At 44.6% G+C, this 24,268-nt stretch overlaps 1 protein-coding gene across 10 annotated transcripts; it reads left to right on the forward strand.

Moving 5' to 3' along the window:
- The first annotated feature begins 148 nt into the window (after positions 1-148).
- Positions 149-24,217, forward strand: cep85l (centrosomal protein 85, like). 10 transcript variants are annotated; one of them, XR_007936891.1, is made up of 14 exons: positions 150-454; positions 6,400-6,534; positions 8,687-9,402; positions 9,673-9,758; positions 13,642-13,978; positions 14,139-14,291; positions 15,502-15,656; positions 15,973-16,090; positions 16,394-16,444; positions 16,572-16,658; positions 22,688-22,868; positions 23,143-23,333; positions 23,474-23,523; positions 23,584-24,217. XR_007936891.1 is itself a non-coding variant. In XM_051936935.1 (13 exons), the coding sequence occupies exons 1-12, from the start codon at positions 406-408 to the stop codon at positions 23,310-23,312; spliced, it is 2,238 nt and encodes a 745-aa protein (XP_051792895.1). In that variant the 5' UTR covers positions 150-405; the 3' UTR covers positions 23,313-23,343; positions 23,464-24,217. The 10 variants fall into 10 exon arrangements, 6 of the variants coding, with proteins under 6 accessions (XP_051792898.1, XP_051792895.1, XP_051792893.1 ...); XR_007936892.1 differs by having other exon boundaries at positions 23,634-24,217; XR_007936893.1 differs by having other exon boundaries at positions 23,704-24,217.
- Positions 24,218-24,268: the final 51 nt, after the last annotated feature.

A 24,268-nucleotide genomic window follows, 5' to 3' on the forward strand; every position in this document is an offset into this window, starting at 1 on the left:
GTACTGCTTTAAAAACTTATTGTTACATTTTTCATTAACAAGGTCCAGATCCTCTATTTTAATGTTGTCTAGATTGGGAGGTGGTATGTTTAACGTGTTCTTTATTGAACCGAGTCTGATGTTTTGCGCTCAGCACAGATTTCCGGTAAAACGCGGACTACACGTTTGTCCCTCTCGGCTCTCCGTAGGTTCCCGCTGCAGCAGCCGTTAGCTCCGGTACCGAGCAGACTGACGGTAAATCAGCGGCAGCAAACCGTTATCAGACCGAACAGGTTCAGGATGAGGTTCGGTTCTGTGGGTCTTCTCGGTGAGGACTGATACCGGAGCCGGGCACCCACCCGTCGGCCTGGTTCTCTTTGTGCTGCGGCTCTCTGGGTTCTCTGGGTTCTGCTGGATTCTACCGGAATGTGGAGCAGGACGGACCTAGAAGACGGATACGAGTCCAATAAGACAGGTGAGACAGCTGACGTCATTATTCAGGTATGAGCTGTTCAAAGCCGAACAGGTGTTGTAGAATTTTCACACTCCCCGGAAAAATCTGACTCCCCCTTGGCCACAGAGTGAAACGTAAGTCGCGCGCGTTCACGCGAAGGGGGAGTCAGATTTTTCCTGGGACTGAAAATTCTACAACACCGGCAGCAGGCAGGACCATAGATATATACAAACACTAGATGTCTCGAGACGGAGTCTGCGGCGTCGTCACTTGGCGGCCATCTTAGGACAGGGGACTGCTCTGTCGCACTGTACTGTAGTCAATGGTAAGGTGGATGATTTCCTCACTTTAACACTCAGAACTCGCTCAATTCTTGATTGATTTACAAACGGTTTAGTTTATTACAAACCTTATTAACGTGGCTATGATTCAGGCTTAATTCCGAAATCGCAGCTTTTCGTTTTGAAAAATGCGGCATAGTTGTGTGTCTTTTCTGCCTGACTACTCACATTTAAGATGGTGTTACTCACAATCTGATTTTCAATTATTAGGTTTTCCTGATACCAACGTTTTTTGAGAACCGAATCTTTAGGCGAAATTACATTCTTTGTGGTTGTGGTTGTATTTATTTGCTTGTTAAGAGACTTTGATTGAGACCTTAGACTTATTGTTTGTATACATCTATGCCTGGATTAGTTAGCCTGCAGCCGAAATGCATTGTGGGTAATGTAGGCACCAGGTTCATGAAAAGAAAAGACATCATCTCTGTTTGTTGTGCATTGATTTTGGTTGAGCTTTGTTTTTATCTGTGCATTAGAAAGCTGATAGTAATAAAGAAGTGCAATGTTAAATATTAAAATTACATTTACATCCATTTATGCTGAAAAAAGATGATATCTGTGTTCATTATTATATGAATTCAATGGTTTTAATTATTCTTATGTAAGCAGTAAAACAAGTACATCTCTGACGTTTATAACAAACCAAGCTGTTGTAAAATCGGTTGAAAATTGAGCAATCTACAGTGATTTTAAAATCCATGCTCCATTGACTTTAATGTTATGAGTGATCGAGCAGCCCTGTCCCAAGATGGCCGCCATGTGGCGACGTCGCTCCCCATAGGCTGACAGCGCTCATGAGCCATCTAGTGTTTGTATATATCTATGGGCAGGACGACCTCCGACTGGAACACCGGAACCACCGGGACACCAGGATAACCCACACTTAGAAGCTACTACTGAGGCCTGATAGACTATAGATCGATAGATGGATGGACTGTGCATATACAGGATACCAGTGACGTGCGGTGAGGTTCATGGCTGGTGAGACACTGACTCCTCAAGAGTCAGATTTACGATTGTAAGAACTGAAAAAAAGCATCTTATTTCACTATTCATCCAACTACTGATAATGCTTCATATCCCATCAGCATTCCTCTTTCAGTTACACTCACAAACCAACACAAACATATACACAGGAACATATTTGTCCTACAGAACTTTCTTTTATAGCTATTGATAGAGCACCCATCTTGTGTTTAAAGCAATTCATCCATCCATCCATCCTCTATCCACCGCTTTATCCTCTCTAGGGTCATGGGGGGTGCTGGAGCCTATCAGCTGACTCTGGTGAAGGCAGGGGACACCCTGGACAGGTCACCAGTCTGTCACAGGGCTACATATACAGACACACAATCACACTCACATTCACACCTACGGACAATTTAGAGTAACCAATTAACCTCAGCATGTTTTTGGACTGTGGGAGGAAGCCGGAGTACCCGGAGAAAACCCACGCATGCACAGGGAGAACATGCAAACTCCATGCAGAAAGATCCCAGGCCGGGATTTGAACCGGGGATCTTCTTGCTGTAAGGCCAAAGTGCTAACCACTAGCCCACTGTGCAGCCCTTAAGTAATTCATTCATACTGTAAACAAATTAAAGTACAGAGATGTGTGCAGACCTACTGACTTTAGCTTGACGCCGACTTTGGATTTCCTCTGTTGAAGCCAGCACTGCAGCGACAAAGCACCTGCCAGCTTGCGTACGCCCCCTTGAGTTGAGGCAGAGTACTGAGAGCTTCACCTGCTGACTTTTCTCTGCACTTTATTGTGCTATCAGCAGGAATAGTTCTCTCACACATACATAAAAGGCATTACACAGACTGCAGAAAGTCATGGTTTATAACGAATATTTCTGTAAAGTTCATAATGGCGATATGCTGAGGAACAGAAACGGGCACGCGTCATGCAGCCAGGCGTAAACTAACCGTGACGTCACCCGTTGGTTTCAACGCCAATAAAATGAAGCCCGGATTTTGCTACTTCCTGGTCGCCGTTTTGGATTTTTTGGAGCCAGTGACGTAAAAAGCGTCATCAAACAGACTGGACCGGAGAGCAACTCGGGGCAGGATTGGCTGAGGACTCTCTTATCCCGCCCACATTTTACCGCAGAGGCTTCTGTTGCTGTCTATCAAGTATAGCCACGCCCCCTGGCTCCGTCAACTTTAACGATGTATTTAAAATTCAGTATTGATTTATTTTAAGATCGGCCACCTGATCTCTCATTTTGACCATGAAAACTAACGGGAAAAAAATCCTGAGCTGTAGAACATCAGTCTATCAAATTTTATTTTTTCCAAAAATGAATTGGGGTCTATGGAGCAAAAGCTTTTTGGAGCCAACCCTAGCGGACGGCGGGATATTGCAAGTTTTTGACACTTCCGGGTTGGCTTCACTTCTGGAGCCAGATGCTACGTCCATCTTTATATACAGTCTATGCATGCAACCCACTTTGTACTGGATCATGCAGTCAGACATGAGGCACAGTTCGCCCCTGCCTCACCCGGGGTTTCTGCCCTGGATTTGATCGGAGAAACTCAAATTCGGCAATTTTTACTCAATAAAATGTCAGAAATGTGTAGTCATACTGCAAATGCATTTTTTTCTTTTTTTTTTTGTGTCCTGTCCAGTAACAGAGCAGGCAGAATGAGGATCTGGCTGCTGCATTGTGCCACACAAGTTTGCTTTTCCAAGGGGAGTTCGTAAGTATAAGACTCCCCTTGATACTGTACAGTAATTTATTTAGGTTGAATACTTGTTGATTAGTTAAATATACATAAGTTTGCCGGACCTGACAGGGGAAAGGCAGGAAGAAAGAAACGAGAAAAGGAGAAAAAAAAAACAACAACAAGAGGGGATAGTGAAGAGAAAAGGAAAAGTGCAAGAACACAATTATCTTTCAATTGAAACCGACACAACAGATAACAAGCTAGTACACCTTAACAAAGACACACCGGAACGCATCCTACGGGTTTTGTTAGGAAACACAGCTAGTAATTATTCAGATCATCTATGTGAGACAAACAAACTGAGGAAACATGTCTTTTGATATTCTGGCACCAGGACAAACTTAACTCCCCACAAGACAACATGGTTGCTATGTCCACATGCAGAGTACGGTGCAATTGTGACTGTGATCATGCAACTATGACCTCTGACCTCCGTGAAGGCCAGAAGCGGCCCGAGAGCCCACAAGACCCAGGCGAGCCGGCAGCGATCCCAGAGCAGAGATCCGAGCCACCAAACCACGAGGACGACCACGGACCGGCCCGCAAGGGGGCAGAGGGAGAACCCGGCCAGGACCTCCAGCGTCCAGCGGGGCCGGGCCCCAGGCGACCAAGATCGGCGGCCACCGACCCCGCCAGGGGCCGGAGGCCCAGGGCGGACCCAGCACAGGACCCCGGGCCCCAGGCATCCAAGAGGCAACCCCCACCCCCCCAGGCAGAGGGTCAACATCGCCAGGGGAACCAGCCACCCCAGACGGCCACCCCGGCATGGGCACAAGACCCCTTACACACACACACACACACACACACACACACACCCAAGCCCCCCCACCCCCCCACGCTACCCCCCCATGCTTTCCAATTTATAAGGATAGTTTTCTTTGCGATGCAGAAGCTGGTGAGAACCATACATACAGAGTTAGATCCTATGTTGATTTCACCTCGGTCACCTCATAGGCACAATGTGGGACTTGCAGTAATGTTGCATTTAAACCATAATGACAGGTCTTCACATACCTCAGGCCAGAACCTTTGCACAGGTGCGCAGGACCACACGGCATGGAGGTAACTGTCAGTCATGTTATCACTGCAGTGTGAGCAAATATCCGAATGGGACAGACCCATCCTGAACATCCTTTGTCCTGTATAATGAACTCTGTGCAGAATTTTAAATTGTATAAGTTGCATATTTGAGTTCTTTGACATTTTAAAGGTATTTAAACATATTTGTGACCATGCATTTTGATTAAGATTACTGGATAGGTCAGCTTCCCATTTTGTTGTAGGAAGAAAGATTGTATCTTCTGACTTTGATAATATTCTATATAGTTTTGATAATAGCTTTGGGGGACAAAGATTTAAGAATTCTTCTACTCTAAGAGGAAGCTGCCAGTGTAATTGGTTGAGAGTGTATTTTTTTCCTATAATCGATTTAAGTTGGTGGTATTCTAAAAATTTTGTGTTGCTAATTCCATATTGTGAAGTGAGTGTGTGAAATGACAGAAAGTTACCATCTTCTATGATATGTTCTGTTTTATCCCTTGGTTTCTCCAGTGAGTAAAATGTATCATCTTTTTATTTTGTAGAACGTCAGGGTTATTCCAGATTGGAGTAAATTTACATGGAATGACTGAAGACTTACTTAATTTTAGAAATTCCCACCAAGCCATGAAAAACGAGCTGATATTAATGCTTTTGAAACACTGATGAGATTTAATAGTTGTGCTGATAAATGGCAGGTCAGAAACGGCTATGTCCTCACATATTGCTTGCTCTACATCGAACCATAACTCATCTACATTACTAGGTTTTAGCCATTTGGAAATATACTGCAGCTTACTAGCTAGGAAGTAGAGACTGAAGTTGGGTAAATCCAGTCCACCTCTATCTTTAGTCTGTTGTAGAGTCTTTAAACTGATACGTGATGGTTTGTTTTTCCAAAGAAATTTGGATATATATGAGTCCAGTGATTTAAACCAACAGGAGGATGGTTTGGATGGTATCATTGAGAATACATAGTTAACTTTAGGTAAAACCATCATTTTAATAGTGGCTACTCTCCCCATGAGTGATATGGGTAAGTGCTTCCACCGTATAAGATCGTCCTCTATTGTTTTCAATAACTGAACATAATTTAGTTTTGTAGGTTCTGATATCCTGGGAGAGAGATTTATGCCTAAATATCTGAGGTTTCCAGACTGTATTATGATGTTAGATATTCTTGGTATGTCACAATTAACAGGCATGGCTGTAGTCTTGGACCAGTTGATAGAATAATCAGATATCAATGAAAATGTATTAATAAGGGTGATTGTCTGGGAGATAGATGATTTGGAGTTATTTAGGAAAAGTAATACATCATCTGCATAAAGACTTATTTTATGTTCTATATTGTTGGCTTGGATTCCTCTGATGTCTGTATTTTGTCTTATGGCAGCTGCAAGAGGTTCAATAAAGATGGCGAAAAGTGATGGAGAAAGTGGGCAGCCCTGCCTATTGCATTTTTAACACAGATCAGTGGAAAATATTCATATTTATTTATGACAGGTGAGCCACGGCCTCACCTGCCTCCCCTGACCGCACGTGTATTTCTATAAATTGTGAGATTGCAGCTGGTTCAATGTGAATGCTTTGTGGTTTCTTCTTTTTTCTTCTTTCCTTCTCTGTGGACAAAACATACAAAATGTTTTATCTGATGTTTTCTGTTTTGTTCTATTTTTTCTGATTATAACTCAGATCCTCTGCAGTAGAAATGAATCCAAAGTTCTATGGAAAAAACAGAACATACTCCAGAAAAACTGGACCAAACTGTCAGAACAAGGAGAAGCTCTCTCAGGCTCTCAGCAGATCTGAAGGTTGATGGATGAACCTGAGATCTAACCTGTGGTTCTGTTCCAGGCTCCAGTGGTGGTTCTCCAGGATGGACTCCAGACTCAGCCTGGAGCAGCAGCATCTCTGGAGGCCGAAGACTCAGTACGGTGTCGGACAGCGGAGACACCGGCATCGGAACCTACTGCTCCGACAGCGTGGAAGGTAGGACTCGTCCTGGTTAGACCTGAGGAGAACACACAACCAATACTCCATCAGTAGAACAGCACAATGTTCCAGAGGTTCTCTGCAGGCCTTCAGCTATCTAGAACATCTTAGAGCAGCTTCTCCACAGTCCACACTGATACTGAAGGAGCACAGAACAAATGTTCTGTTGTTTCCATAAGGGTCATTCCATATCACATAAACAAAAGATGGTTGCACCACCATCTCAGATTGTCTTCATTTTTTGTAATTCTGCAGAAAGGTAAAAATGATTGAGAAACCCAAAGTTACAGCCTCACAGGCCCACTGGTTTTCATTTTACAGCCTGTTGAAGGAGGGGGTCCTTCATTTTTAAAATCAGTCTGTCATTGTTTGATGATTTCAAACCCTAATAACTCAGGAAGTACTTAATATATCTTCTTCAAATTTTCAAGTTCTTTTAAATGTATATAGATGCATAAAATAAAGTGGTCAGACAAGTGTTATGATGAAAATCTGATGAGGCACAACCATTTAAAAAGTGCATAAAATTACAATAAGCTCCAAAATGAAATGCATTTATTAGGTACTTAGCATTTCTCTGCTGGGTCAGGATAGGTCAGATTTTGTTGTCTGGGTCATAAGCAACTTTTTGATGCATTTATGGGACACTAAATGTGCCTAGGGAGGGCTAGGGAAGCTGTCAATCACAGGTCATTTGCCAAAATTCACCATATTTAGGCTGAAATTACTCCATGTGGACAAGGTGGCACATTTTTGAAATTTTTTAGGTTTGAAGACACACATGAAACCTTGTAGAAAAACTTAAAATGAACTTTGGTTCTTGATGTGTTCATTCTTACAAAGCACAACAGAAGGCCACATCATGACACCAAGACAGCTCTATGAGTGGGCAGTGGCCAACATTAATAGAATCAAGTTTTTCTGGGTGGATAAAGAGGCCATCAAAACTGTGTCCACAGCACAGGAAAGCAGGTTTGCTGCATATGGGAGAGTGCCTGGTACTCGAGACAACCACTCCTTTGTGCAGCAGTGTGACAGCCATTTGTTGGTAAGGCGTGTTTCAGAAGATGATGCCGTCTTCTCAGTTCAGGTAAAACAGCCAGGTGGAGACTGTGAACATTCCACCACAGTTAGTGAACCAGGTGACACTACAGAATCCACAGCTGAGTCAGAAGACATATCCTCTGGGCAGTACGTAGCACGTCTATATGATGGCCAGTGGTAGCTTGGCAATGTCAAGTCACATTCCTCAGAGGATGATGATTTTGAAGTACAATTTATGGACCAGCCAAGTCCTTTTACTGGCCAAAACATACGGATGAGTGCTGGGTGCCCAAAGAACATGTCCTGTGTGTTGTCCCAGTGCCTGATGCAGTTGGTTTAGGGAGGCGTTAAGGTTTCCTGATGCAAGCATTTTGAAGAGAGTTGAGGACTTGTGGAGATCAAAGTCAAAAAATGTTGTCTGAATAACTTCCATGTCTCTAATCTGTTTAATTTAGTGACATTTGATCGTCTAGTTTGTTTAGGTCGTAATTTGTAAGAAACCACCAACTGAACCATTTTTGAGGACCAAATGATCTCTCTTGACCAGGAAATGCCAATATGAAAAGCTCGTCTGAAGAATTTTTTCACATATTGAGAGGTCTGGTATACAAAGTATATGAGACATATACCTTGCTTGAAGCTCAAAACATTATGTACTATATACTATATATAGTCCTGAAAATTTCAAGCAGATATCTTGAGAGGTTCCTGAGATATAAAGTTGTGAAAACTGAAAAAAATGACAGACGGAAATTTAAAAACATGACCCTTGCCCCTTTGTGGGCCTGTAGAACCATGAGGATTGGGTTTAGGACCTCAAAATTTTGGCTTTCCCAATGAAATGTACCAAAGAATGGTAAAAAAAAAAATATGAAGCAATTTTGAGGTGGTGGGTGCAACCACTTTTCTGGATTTTTGTCTATTTGGTATGGAATGACCCATAAACATTTTCAGACGTGATGCTTCAAATGAGACAAAAGCTAAATAAGCTAATGGAGGTACTGTAGTTCCTGATAGATCTTTACTGTCAGATGTTCCTGATGTCTGTAGATGTTAAAGGTCAGATGTTTGGTTCCAACTGATGAACATCAAACTGTCTCCACAGATGACTCCAGCTGCAGCACCACTCCTCTGTCCTTCCTGCAGCTGTCTCAGCATCACCTGGACGATGACGGCGTCCCCGTTCTGCCCGTCCTGCCATCCCCGTCCTCCTCTCCTGGAGCCCAGCTCAGAGTGCCGCCGTCCCCCCACGGGTCGGGTCGCTGGGTCCGGAGCTGCTGGGACATGAAGGACCAGCAGCCGATCCGGAGATGGTCGTCCCTCACCAAGCTGTCCTCTGATAGGAGGACGTCTGGACTCCAGTCCGGCCCGGAAGGACAGGGTTCTCTGGACCGAGGCCTGCTGTCCGGCTACAGGAAGGGGTCCAACGTTGACCTCTACCTGCCCCTGTCCTCCTCCTTCATCAGCAGCAGCCTCCTGCAGCGCTCACCTGGAGCCGGGCCCGGGTACCGGTACGACCGCAGAGCCCCGGTTATGGACCTGGACTGGTCCTTGTCCTCCCCGGTCCGACACCACGGCGCTCTGCCAGAGGCTCAGGTCAGCGGACAGGTGAGTGGACAGGTGAGCGGACAGGTGAGCAGCCTCAGCGTCCCGCTGCCTCCTCCGGACCGAAGGTCCCCTATCCAGCCGGCAGTCCGAACACAGATGTGGCTCACAGAGCAGATGGAGTACCGACCCAGTCTGGAGCTCAGTACCGAGGTCTGCAGTGATGGGCTGTCACTGTGGCAACCGGGGGTCCGGCCAGAACCAGGACTGAACCAGGTGAGTTTTACTGCAGCACAGAGGAGTTTTACTACATTATAGAGGAGTCTTACTTCAAGTGCAGCTGAATTTTTAGTGAGACTCAAAAACAGTTTCAGAGAAACTAAAATAAAGTTTCAGTCAGACAAATTCAAAGTTTATTGTAAATACTCATGGTGCACGATTTAAATCCAAATTTTAAAGATTTAGTCCAGTTCCAGATGTTCTGCTCCTATCAACAACTTTACCTGTGTTCTCAGGTGTGTTCTCAGATGTATTCTGTGTTCTCAGGTGCTGAAGAGCAGCTGTCTACCCGTGAACACTCTGGTGAAGGTTAAAGAAAGTCTTCTGAGCCAGAGAGAGCTGGAGATCAATCGGTACGACACAAACACAATCCAACACCAACATCTGGTTTGCTGTTCACACTGGAATACATCCCATAATACTGATGGTCACACTGGAATACATCCCATAATACTGATGATCACACTGGAATACATCCCATAATACTGATGATCACACTGGAATACATCCCATAATACTGATGGTCACACTGGAATACATCCCATAATACTGATGGTCACACTTAAATATACCCCATAATACTGATGGTCACACTTAAATACATCCCATAATACTGATGGTCACACTTAAATATACCCCATAATACTGATGGTCACACTGGAACACATCCCATAATACTGATGGTCACACTGGAACACATCCCATAATACTGATGGTCACACTGGAATACATCCCATAATACTGATGGTCACACTTAAATATACCCCATAATACTGATGGTCACACTGGAACACATCCCATAATACTGATGGTCACACTGGAATACATCCCATAATACTGATGGTCACACTGGAATACATCCCATAATACTGATGGTCACACTTAAATATACCCCATAATACTGATGGTCACACTGGAACACATCCCATAATACTGATGGTCACACTGGAACACATCCCATAATACTGATGGCCACACTGGAACACATCCCATAATACTGATGGTCACACTGGAATACATCCCATAATACTGATGGTCACACTTAAATATACCCCATAATACTGATGGTCACACTGGAACACATCCCATAATACTGATGGTCACACTGGAACACATCCCATAATACTGATGGTCACACTGGAACACATCCCATAATACTGATGGTCACACTGGAATACATCCCATAATACTGATGGCCACACTGGAATACATCCCATAATACTGATGGTCACACTGGAACACATCCCATAATACTGATGGTCACACTGGAACACATCCCATAATACTGATGGTCACACTGGAATACATCCCATAATACTGATGGTCACACTGGAATACATCCCATAATACTGATGGTCACACTGGAATACATCCCATAATACTGATGGCCACACTGGAACACATCCCATAATACTGATGGTCACACTGGAATACATCCCATAATACTGATGGTCACACTTAAATACATCCCATAATACTGATGATCACACTGGAATACATCCCATAATACTGATGATCACACTGGAATACATCCCATAATACTGATGGTCACACTTAAATACATCCCATAATACTGATGATCACACTGGAATACATCCCATAATACTGATGATCACACTGGAATACATCCCATAATACTGATGGTCACACTGGAACACATCCCATAATACTGATGGTCACACTGGAATACATCCCATAATACTGATGGTCACACTTAAATACATCCCATAATACTGATGATCACACTGGAATACATCCCATAATACTGATGGTCACACTGGAACACATCCCATAATACTGATGGTCACACTGGAACACATCCCATAATACTGATGGTCACACTAGGTGCTGTGGAGTGGCAGACTGGGTGGTGGTTCTCATCTTTAAGAGTGAGTTCCAACTACCGGGGTATCACACTTCTCAGGCTTCCCTGGAAAGTTTATTCGAGGGTGCTATAAGGGAGGCTCTGACTGATTGTAGAACCTCAGATTCAGGAGGAGCAATGATTCCATCCTGGTCGTGGAACGGTGAATCAGATCTTTACTCTTGCAGAGCTGCTGAGGGGGTCATGGCAGTTCTACCTGCCAGTCTACATGTGTTTTGTGGATCTGGAGAAGACCTATGACCGTGTCCCCTGAGGACCTCTGTGGGGGTACTGAGGGAGTATGGGGCACCAGGCTCTCTGATAGAAGCCACTCGGTCCCTGTAGAACCAAAGTCAGAGCTGTGTCCACATATTAAAGTCAGACTGGTTTCCAGTGGGTGTTGGACTCCTCCAGGGCTGTACCTTGTCTCAGATCCTGGTTGTGGTCTTCATGGATCTCAAGGATCAGCCTGGGTGAGGAGGGTGTCTGGTTTGGGGACCTCAGGTTCTCTGCTTGTTGCAGATGATGTGGTTCTGTTGGTTCCTCAGACCTTCAGCAGCACTGGAGTGATTTGCAGCAGAGTGTGAAGCAATGGGGATGTGGATCAGAACCTCCAAGTCTGAGGTCATGGTTCTCTGGTGGAAACTGTCAGCAGTAATGAAGACATTGTACCGAATCGTCGTGGTGAAGAGGGAGCTGAGCCTCAAGGAGAAGATCTCCGTTTACCATCCATCTACGTTCCAACCCTCAGCTATGGTCATGAGCTCTGGATAGAGACCCAAAGAATGAGATCATGGATACAAGCGGCTGAAATGAGCTTCCTCTGTAGGGTGTCTGGGCTCAGCCTTAGAGATAGGAGGAGAAGATCAGACATCTGGAGGGAGCTCAGAGTAGAGCTGCTGATCCTTCACCTCTAAAGGAACCAGTGGAGGTGGTTTGGACATCTGATTCAGATCCTCCAAGGAGACTTCCTTTGGAGATTTTCTGAACACGTCCTCCTGGGAGGAGACCTTGGGTAGATCCAGAACATGGAGGGATTATACATCTCATCTGGCCTGTGAACACCTCAGGATCTCCCAGGAAGAGCTCGAAAGTGTTGCTGGGAGGAGGAACGTCTGGAATGATCTGCTTCATCTGCTGCCTCCACCACCCGACCCCAGATAAGAGGAAAAAGATGGATGATGGATTGATGGATGGATTGATGATGATGGATGGATGGATGGACACCAGAATACATCCCATAATACTGATGATCACCACTGGCTACAGAGAAACTGAACAGAAACCAGATTCCGTGTTCAGACTGAGACTCCTGGATGGATTAAAACTGGTCTGGTGTCAGTTTTTTCCCAGAACTCAGATGTGTTTGTCCTCCTAAATGTCATGGTTCTATCTGTTGGATGGATGAAGTTCTGATGAAGTCCATTAAAGTGATAGATCTGGACCTCTTCTATGGACTTCAGTTTTCTTCACAACATGTCATCTCAGAGTTCAGCAGTACGGTCCAGAACTTATGAGCTTTTAACAGAGAACCCAGTGATCCAGAGTTGGTGGGACGGAACAACAAAACTCTGACAGAACCAGGATCAGGGAAGGCAGATGTCTGCCTTCACCGGTTGGGATGAGGGTAGGGAGATGGAGAACCACCACGACAAACAGAACAGGGAACATTCTGGACGTCGATTAGAACAGGAACTGGAGATAAAAGACGTGAAGATCAACATCCAGACCTGAAGGTTCTACAGTCTGAGAGGGAAGGGTTCTGTTAGGATGACCTGGAACCATCAGGTCTTTAAGATGTGCTGGAGCTGCTCATTCAGAGTTTAGATGTTAGAAGAAAGATTTTAGATTCTATCCTGGATTTTGCAGGGAGCCATGAAGACAAGCTAACAGGAAAACTCTGATCTCTGTTCCTGGTTCCTGTCAGAACTCTGGCTGGAGTTTTTTAGGAGAATTATTGGGACCTCCTGACCATCAGGAACTACAGCAGTCCAGCCTAGAAGTTCTAAATGCATGGACTAGTTCCTCAGCATCACTCTGAAAATAGATGTTCTTGATTTTACAGCATTAGATGATAGAAAGCTGTCCTACAGACTGGTTTATATGTTGAAGGACAGATCCTGGTCAGAGAGAAATCCAAGGTTCTCCTCCTCCAAGGAGGAACTCTGATGTTCTAACTCTGCTAGCTTTGGTCATCAGATCTTCATCCAGTATTTATGTGAGAAATGAGCTTCCTACTAACAGACCTTAGATGGTCTCTGATCTGCTGAGCTTCTTCAATCTGTAACGTTCCTCTGGACGGTTTGTTCTCCTTCATGGAGATGTTCTTCATGATGTGTTTTCTTTACCTGTTTTTGATCTTTGTGTTTCAGGCAGAAGCAGCAGATTCTGCAGCTTCACGCTCGGATCAGAGAGAATGAGCTCCGAGCTCAGCAGGTTCTCCAGAGTCAGAGAGGCTGGTTGGATGATCTCCAGGTCACCCCGTGTCACAACTCCTCACCACCATCCTGCAGGACCAAACCGGACCAGCTTCTGTCGCTTCTTCAGGATCCCAGAATGTCCTGCAAACAGCCGAGCAGCAGAATCTGCTGCGACGAAGACTTGCGAGGAAAACTGGCCGTAGCGGAACTGGAGGTTCTGCATCTGAACGAGTTCTTCAAGCAGGTCACCCAGAAATACAGCGAAGACGTCCGCAAGCTGGAGGAGAAGGTGGAGAACCTTTATTAATGTTCTGATTATCATCTGTTTACTGTTTATTAACATTAACATTATCTGCTCTGTGTTCCTTATCAGGTGTTGATAAAGTTACAATAATAATAATATTATCGACGATCAGGTATTAATAATAATAATAATAATAATATTCCAGGTGAAGACCAGGGATCGCTACATCAGCAGTCTGAAGAAAAAATGTCAGAGAGAAACGGATCAGAACCTCGAAAAACAACAACGAATAGAAACACTGGAAAAATACCTGTCAGACCTGCCGACCCTGGAGGAGGTCCAGGTGCAGCAGCAACAGGTACATGACTACAGACACATGACTACAGACACATGACTACAGACACACGACTACAGATATATGACTACAGACACATGACTACAGACACACGACGACAGATATATGACTACAGACACACGACTACAGACACACGACTACAGACACACGACGACAGACACACGACGACAGATATATGACTACAGATATATGACTACAGACACACGACTACAGACACACGACTACAGACACACGACTACAGACACACGACTACAGACACACGACTACAGACACACGACTACAGATACACGACTACAGATATATGACTACAGATATATGACTACAGACACACGACTACAGACACACGACTACAGACACACGACTACAGACACACGACGACAGACACACGACGACAGACACACGACGACAGACACACGACGACAGACACACGACGACAGATATATGACTACAGACACACGACTACAGATATATGACTACAGACACACGACTACAGATATATGACTACAGACACACGACTACAGATATATGACTACAGACACACGACGACAGATATATGACTACAGACACACGACTACAGATATATGACTACAGACACACGACTACAGACACACGACTACAGATATATGACTACAGATATATGACTACAGACACACGACTACAGATATGACTACAGACACACGACTACAGACACACGACTACAGACACACGACTACAGACACACGACTACAGACACACGACTACAGACACACGACGACAGACACACGACGACAGATATATGACTACAGACACACGACTACAGATATATGACTACAGACACACGACTACAGACACACGACTACAGACACAGGACTACAGACACAAGACTACAGACACAAGACTACAGACACAAGACTACAGACACACGACTACAGACACACGACTACAGACACACGACTACAGACACACGACTACAGACACACGACTACAGACACACGACTACAGTAGCACGACTACAGTAGCACGACTACAGTAGCACGACTACAGTAGCACGACTACAGACACTACAGACACACGACTACAGACACAACAGACACACGACTACAGACACAACAAACAGCTACAGACACACAGCTGCAGACACACAGCTGCAGACGAACAACTACAGACACAGCAATAGATGCCTCAGCTTGATCCAGATGTTGTCCTCAGGTTCATCCAGATGTTGTCTCCTCAGCAGCAGCAGGTGCAGCAGAAGGTGGAGGACCTCCAGAAGGCGGTGGTTGTTCTGCAGAGGAGTCTGGATGAAGGTTCTTGTCTGATGGAGCAGAAGGAGCTGAAGATGGAGCAGCAGAACCAGAGGGAGAAGGAGCTGATGGCCGCAGTGCATAGGTGAGTCCTCACCTGTCTGATCTTCTCCTTCTGTTTCTGTTTATACAACCTGGGAAAACTTTGCATCGTTTTATCACAAAGTTCCAGGACTGTGCATGGAGCATGTGCACGTAGGCGAGCGTCTCACCTGAACAGCAGGTTACCATGGTTACCACCAGAGGGGAAACCTTCATCTCTGCTGATGTTCATCATCTGGAACATCTGTGCACACACACTGTGCACAGTCTGAACTTTTGGATCAACTCTCATATCTGCAGTTTGTAGCAGCTGTGTATGTGTGTGTCTGTGTGTGTCTGTGTCTGTGTGTGTGTTGCAGTCTGCAGCAGAAGGTCCAGCTGTGTCTGGATGATGGAGTTCGACTTCCTGTTCAGGACCTGAAGAGACTTGAAGTGGAGAACAGTCAACTACGGCAGCTACAGGATCACAGCAGCAGGGTAACACACCAGACCCACAACAGACCCACACCAGACCTACAACGGACACACACCGGACACACACCGGACACACACCGGACACACACCAGACCTACACCAGACCTACAACAGACCCACACCAGACCTACAACGGACACACACCGGACACACACCGGACACACACCGGACACACACCAGACACACACCAGACCCACAACAGACCCACAACAGACACACACCAGACACACACCAGACACACACCAGACACACACCAGACACACACCAGACACACAACAGAGTGTAACTTTCCTCTTTGTCCTGCAGCTGTTTAATCATCAGAGAGAACAGATCAACAGACTGACGTCTCAGCTGACGGTGAGTTCACAGACACACGTTTGTGAACTGGTTGTGTAGTGATTGTGTAGTGTTGGATATTGTTCTGTTTAACTTGATGTCCAAAACGACCACTGTCTGCCTCTCTCTCACCTGTCTCACCTGTCAGGCCACCAGTAGCCGCCTGCAGAAGCAGAGAGGAGTTTCTGAAGGACAGGAGGCCAAGCTGCCCCCCCCACACAGAGCCTTCACTCAGGTATCAGTGTTCAGGTGTTGATGTCAGACCGACAGATGTGGTGATTGATTATTAATCGGGAGCTGCAGCAGGTCTGATCCTAGAGCAGGGGTGGGCAATTAATTCTTACCAGGGGCCGCATGAGAAACCCGAATTGTGTCAGAGGGCCACCAACTTTCTTCCACTGTAAAATGCTCTAAATTAAATATTTTGAATAGCTGGTACTGATAATCAGAAGAATAAAGCACTCTGTAAATATTTATATTAGGTTATGTGAAATTGTGGTGTATCGGTCAAATAAGAAAACAAAAACTATTATTGAATCAGTGCAATTCATTTTTAACTTGTTAATCTCCACAAACAATGAAAAACGACAACCTAACAAATTTACAGCAATACAACAAACAATAACTTGTAATGTTTTCCACCTCATGTTACCTCTTCAGTGAGAATGATCCAGTCTGTTCTGGGCTTGAACAAGGACATTGAAATCTGACTGAATGTCTGAAGTGGCAATGAGAAGGACAGCTGAGAGGTGGTCATCAGTCATAGAGGATCTGTGTTTTGATTTGTTGAACTTCATCGCAGAGAATGTCTGTTCACAATGATAGGTAGATCCAAAGAGGACTAGGATCCTCTGAGCATGCCTCCTCAGGTGTGGAAAGTTCTCCTCTTTGAGGGAGGAGTAGAAGTCCAGCAGTGAGACTGACCTGAAGTGCTCTGCCAGAAGTGTGTCAGACTGCAGGTCAGTGAGTTCCATCTGAACTTAATTTGGTGCATCATCCACACTGCAGCTGAAGGGAGAAGAAACCATGTGCATTTCACTCTCAAGAGTTTTGAAATCTTGAAATCGCCTTGAAAACTCCGCATGCAGTGCTTCTAACATGGTTGAGTACTTCTGGAGGTGATCGCCTGGTCTTTTGGCTTCCTTCAGTGTTGGCAAGTGGGTCAGAATGTTGTCCTTCACTTGGCTTGAGAGAAGCTGCAGTTTTCTCATGAAAGCCTTCACTGCACTGTACATCTCATGCACAAAAAGGCCTTTGCACTGCAGTTTGACATTGAGTTCGTTCATTAGTCCAGTCACATCCACAGCGAATCCGAGGTCTGCCACCCAGTCTTTATCTGAAAGTTCTGGGATGTCATGACCTTTCTTAACACAGAAATCCTGAATCTGGTCTCTCAGGTCCCAGAAACTTTTCAGTCCCTTGCCAAGGCTGAGCCACCTAACAGTGCAGTGATAGCTGATGTCACCATGTTCAGACTCATTTTCCTCCAAAAATGCAACAAATTGTCTGTGATTGAATGTTCTCGCTCTGATGAAGTTGACTGTTTTAGTTACAGCATCAACAACATGTTTCATTTTTAACACTGTCCTACACAACACTTCCTGATGTATAATACAATGAAAAAATGGCAATTTCTGCACAGGGTTAATTTCTGTCACTTTATCCTGCATTCTCTTTAAAAGTCCAACATTTTTGCCCGTCAGATTTGGACAACCATCTGTTGTCACACCATTTCAGCCCTAATGTGTCCAAACATGCATTTACACACGTGGACAAAATTGTTGGTACCCCTCAGTTAAAGAAGGAAAAACCCACAATTCTCACTGAAATCACTTGAAACTCACAAAAGTAACAATAAATAAAAATTTATTGAAAATTAAATAATCAAAAACAGCCATTACTTTTGAATTGTTGATTAACATAATTATTTAAAAAAACAAATTAATGAAACAGGCCTGGACAAAAATGACGGTACCTCTATAAAAGATTGAAAACTATTTGACCAGAGTGACATGATTAACTCAGGTGTGTCATTTAATTGACATCACAGGTGTTTCCAAACTCATAATCAGTCAGTCTGCCTATTTAAAGGGAGACAAGTAGTCACCCTGCTGTTTGGTGAAAAGGTGTGTACCACACTGAACATGGACAACAGAAAGCGAAGGAGAGAATTGTCCCAGGACATCCGAAAAAAATGATAGACAAACATCTTAAAGGTAAAGGCTGTAAGACCATCTCTAAACAGCTTGAAGTTCCTGTGACAACAGTGGCTCATATTATTCAGAAGTTCAAGACCCACGGGACAGTAGCCAACCTCCCTGGACGTGGCCGCAAGAGGAAAATTGATGACAAATTGAAGAGACGGATCGTTGGAATTGTATCCAAAGAGCCCAGAGCAACCTCCAAAGAAATTAAAGGTGAACTCCAAGGCCAAGGTACATCAGTGTCAGATCGCACCATTCGTCGTTGTTTGAGCCAAAGTGGACTTCATGGGAGACGACCAAGGAGGACACCACTGCTGAAAAAAAGTCATAAAAAAGCCAGACTGGAATTTGCAAAAATGCATGTTGACAAGCCACAAAGCTTCTGGGAGAATGTCCTTTGGACAGATGAGACCAAACTGGAGCTTTTTGGTAAGGCACATCAACTCTATGTTCATAGACTCAAAAACCAAGCATACGAAGAAAAGAACACTGTCCCTACGGTGAAACATGGAGGAGGCTCAGTAATGTTTTGGGGCTGCTTTGCTGAATCTGGCACAGGGTGTCTTGAAAGTGTGCAAGGTACGATGAAATCTGAAGACTATCAAGGCATTCTGGAGAGAAATGTGCTGCCTAGTGTCAGAAAGCTTGGTCTCAGTCGCAGGTCATGGGTCTTCCAACAGGACAACGATCCAAAACACACAGCCAAAAACACCCAAGAATGGCTGAGAGAAAAGCGTTGGACTATTCTAAAGTGGCCTTCTATGAGCCCAGATCTGAATCCCATTGAACATATGTGGAAGGAGCTGAAACATGCCATTTGGAGAAGACACCCATCAAACCTGAGACAACTGGAGCTGTTTGCTCATGAGGAGTGGGCCAAAATACCTGTTGACAGCTGCAGAACGCTCATTGACAAATACAGAAATCGTTTAATTGCAGTGATTGCCTCAAAAGGTTGTGCAACAAAATATTAAGTTATGGGTACCATCATTTTTGTCCAGCCCTATTTCATTAGTTTGTTTTTTTAAATAATTATGTTAATCAACAATTCAAAAGTGATGGCTGATTTTGATTATTTAATTTTCAATAAATTTTTATTTATTGTTACTTTTGTGAGTTTCAAGTGATTTCAGTGAGAATTGTGGGTTTTTCCTTCTTTAACTGAGGGGTACCAACAATTTTGTCCACGTGTGTACCTCTCTGAACAAGTCATTACCAGTGGTTGTCCCTTTCATCGACTGCATGGCTGCCAACTCCTCCGTGATTTGAAAGTCTGCGGTTATCCCATGTAAGAAGATGAGCAGCTGGGCGGTGTCACATACATCGCAGCTCTCATTCAAAGCCAGAGAAAAACAGTCAAAGTCTTCCGCTCTGTTCTTCAGCTGAAGCTCCAAGTTTCCCGCGATGTCCTCAATCCGCCTCGTTGCAGTGCGTCAGGAGAGTGAAACGCTCTCAAATGCGCCCTTTTTCTCCGGGCATATCAGCACAGCAGAGTCCAATAAACACTCCTTAATAAACTCTCTGTCAGAAAACGCCTTACTTTTCCTGGCGATTTTGTGAGAAATTACATAACTTGTCCTGACGGCTGGATCTCTGGGGGTGTGAAGTTTGGTAAAAAGTCCTTGTTGAGTTTGTAGTTGTGCAAGCAATGCATCAGACTCCCTTGCACGCTCTTCATCAGACAGATTTCTGTATTTATCTTCATGCTTGGTCGTGTAGCGGCGATTCAAATTATAATCTTTAAACACAGCGACCTGTGTAGCACAGATTAAGCACACTGCTTTACCTTTAACTTCTGTGAAGAAATACGTACGACGTACGCGCATACGTTCATACAAAAGTAACGTAACGCTTTTCAAAATAAAATTTCAAATTTCAAAATAAAAGTAAAAAAAGACAGATGTTTGATTTATGTTGTTTGTGATTGGCCTCACGCGGGCCGGACAGGGATGTACAAAGGGCCGGATGTTGCCCGCGGGCCGTAGTTTGCCCAGGTCTGTCCTGGAGGAACGTTCTGTCAGCTGTTCTATAGATAGATAATGTTGCTTTTCCAGATTTGTGGTTCTACAACAGTCTGAGGGTTCTGCTGTGACACCAATGACCTGAGGGTCATTCCAGGTGAAATGACCAGATATTCCTTGGGGGTGTTGCTGCACCATTTTCAAATTAGTCCTAAATTTGTATGCCATTAGACAGTCACAAAAGTACTTTCTATGCAAAATTGTAGGCCTGTAGCTCAAATAGTTTCTGAGTTGTGGGGGTCTGAAATTTTCAGAATTTGGGCTATAAAAAGCCTCGCCAGCGTTTTTTGCATCTTTCAGTGGTTATCTGTCAGCCTCTAGACATACCAGAGAGCTGTGAGTTGGTAAACAAGGCCTCTGCATGTAGCTAGTGCCCCACAAACATCCCCAGGTGTTTCCCTACACTCTGCAGGCCGTGGGGGCTTGCTAAAAATGCTAAAAATGAAGACACCTACTCACGAGTGGAGTTTGGGACCTTAAAAGTACTAGAAATACTGCACAGAAGTGTTCTAACAGCCCTGGGTTCCATTCTACACAAACTTGTGTGATAACTTAGCAAACTGGAGCTTTCTAGGTACCTCAGTTTGGAAAATATGAGCTCCCAAAGATGGACGAGATTTTTAATTGGCTATTTTTGGTGGCAAAAATCTCAGTGTGGGACAGGTACCAGAGACCCCAAATTTTTCTACAAGACAGTTCCATCTGTCTTCTATCACTGCACAAAAAGCAGCAGGGTTATATTTGTAGTTACTGAGATATTCTTACTCAAAATGCCATGGGTGATGTCAAAATCGTTTTTGCTTTTCACTACTTTAAATTGGGATACAAGTATTAGTAGTCATTCCAATGGTAGTATTATGTATGTTTGGTTCTTTGTTAAAGGTGACTACCTTCAGAAAGTGTAACGCCCTGTTTGTGCCACAAGGTCTAGTTTAGAGCCATACCTGTAGATATCATGACATGTTGACACCCATTTGCAATGCATACATGTAATTATAACATACACATACAAATTACATGTACTAACTTGAATTCAGGGAGCTCTGTAGTAGTTTATGGTTGATTAATTTAAAAATACAACAATAATGTTGAATTTTACAGTATCAGTGCAGTGGGATTAAACATGTTAAATTTAATTGTACAATGTCATGTTACAAGCAAAAGAACCTATACCTAAGTTATACCATTACTCTTTTTGAAGGTAGTCACCTTTAACAAAGAACCAAACATACATAATACTACCATTGAATGACTACTAATACTTGTATCCCAATTTAAAGTAGTGAAAAGCAAAAAACGATTTTGACATCACCCATGGCATTTTGAGTAAGAATATCTCAGTAACTACAAATATAACCCTGCTGCTTTTTTGTACAGTGATAGAAGACAGATGGAACTGTCTTGTAGAAAAATTTGGGGTCTCTGGTACCTGTCCCACACTGAGATTTTTGCCACCAAAAATAGCCAATTAAAAATCTCGTCCAACTTTGGGAGCTCATATTTTCCAAACTGAGGTACCTAGAAAGCTCCAGTTTGCTAAGTTATCACACAAGTTTGTGTAGAATGGAACCCAGGGCTGTTAGAACACTTCTGTGCAGTATTTCTAGTACTTTTAAGGTCCCAAACCCCACTCGTGAGTAGGTATCTCTTAATTTTTTGTCATTTTTAGGAAGCCCCCATGACCTGCAGAGTGTAGGGAAACACCTGGGGATGTTTGTGGGGCACTAGCTACATGCAGAGGCCTTGTTTACCAACTCACAGCTCTCTGGTATGTCTAGAGGCTGACAAATAACCACTGAAAGATGCAAAAAACGCTGGCGAGGCTTTTTATAGAACAAATTCTGAAAATTTCAGACCCCCACAACTCAGAAACTATTTGAACTACAGACCTACAATTTAGCATAGAAAGTACTTTTGTGACTATCTAATGGCATACAAATTTAGGACTAATTTGAAAATGGTGCAGAAACCACCATCTGGTGAAACCACACGGAATGACCCCTGATACTAAATCTGGCTCTTTGTTTTCCTCTGAGGAGCAGCGTCCAGCAGATGAAGGGTCCTCAGTACATCCTTTGTCCCAGGTGGAGATGCCAGAGCTGGGCCGCCTGCTGAAGGAGATGTCCTTGTGTCTGCTGGACCTCCAGGGTCTCTGCAGTATTCTGGCTCAAAGAGCTCAGGGAAAGGAACCCAACCTGACACTGCTGCTGGGCATGAAGTGTACGTGGACAACACACACACACACACACACACACACACACACACACACACACACACACACACACACACACACACACACACACACACACACACACAGTGTTGGTTAATGGTGGTTATCTATGGTTACTGGTGCTTAGTAGTGGTTAGTTGAGGTTCAGACTGGTTTCTGATGGTAACGAGTGTGTTTTATGAGTTTTAGCTAAAGGTTAACTTTGAACAGAACTCATTTCTCTTGAATTCATCTTCTTGCTGACTTAATCTGTTTTTCTTCCAGCTCTGAGCGTCTCAGCAGAGGACAGTGACTGTGAGGTGGAGGTGGTGGAGGAAGAGCTGAGGTTCAAGCTGCTGGAGGTCGGACAGCTGAGGAGAGACATCGATGAGCTCAGGAGAAGCATCTCCGACCGCTACGCCCAGTTCATGGGAGACAGCTGTGTGCCCCAGTGACACCTCTGAGTTCTGGTAGAGGCTGGTGGAGGCTGGTGGAGGCTGGTGGAGGCTGGTGGAAGCTGGTGGAGACTGATCGAGGCTGGTGGAGGCTGGTGGAGGCTGGTGGAGGCTGGTGGAGGCTGGTGGAGGCTGGTGGAGACTGATCGAGGCTGGTGGAGGCTGGTGGAGGCTGGTGGAGGCTGGTGGAAGCTGGTGGAGACTGATCGAGGCTGGTGGAGGCTGGTGGAGACTGATCGAGGCTGGTGGAGACTGATCGAGGCTGGTGGAGGCTGGTGGAGACTGATCGAGGCTGGTGGAGACTGATCGAGGCTGGTGGAGGCTGGTGGAGACTGATCGAGGCTGGTGGAGACTGATCGAGGCTGGTGGAGACTGATCGAGGCTGGTGGAGGCTGGTGGAGACTGATCGAGGCTGGTGGAGACTGATCGAGGCTGGTGGAAGCTGGTGGAAGCTGGTGGAGACTGATGGAGACTGATGGAGGCTGGTGGAGGCTGGTGGAGACTGATCGAGGCTGGTGGAGGCTGGTGGAAGCTGGTGGAGGCTGGTGGAGACTGATCGAGGCTGGTGGAGGCTGGTGGAAGCTGGTGGAGGCTGGTGGAGACTGTCAGAGTGTATTTTCTGTACTGATGTTCCAGATGTTTCCAGCAGACCTTCAGTGATCCACTGGACAGAAACAATAACTTCACTTCTGAACTCTGAAACATCTGAACTCTAAAACCTGCCGGCAGGTTTGGAAGATGTCTCGTTTTTAAAAGAACAAACTGTGCAAACAGAAAGAATCATCAGATGTTTGACTTTCTCTTCCTGAAACTAACCACAATTAAAACCCAGACTTCATCAGAACCACTTTATTCTTCACGTTTCATTTCAAACTTTGCCAAAAATAAACTTTGTTGTAACCAGATTCTGTAAAGAAATGTGTTTTGAGTTCCTCGTCACAAACAAGAAGCCATGG

Source organism: Acanthochromis polyacanthus, chromosome 16, assembly GCF_021347895.1.
Source record: "Acanthochromis polyacanthus isolate Apoly-LR-REF ecotype Palm Island chromosome 16, KAUST_Apoly_ChrSc, whole genome shotgun sequence".
Classification (NCBI taxonomy): Eukaryota; Metazoa; Chordata; class Actinopteri; family Pomacentridae; genus Acanthochromis; species Acanthochromis polyacanthus.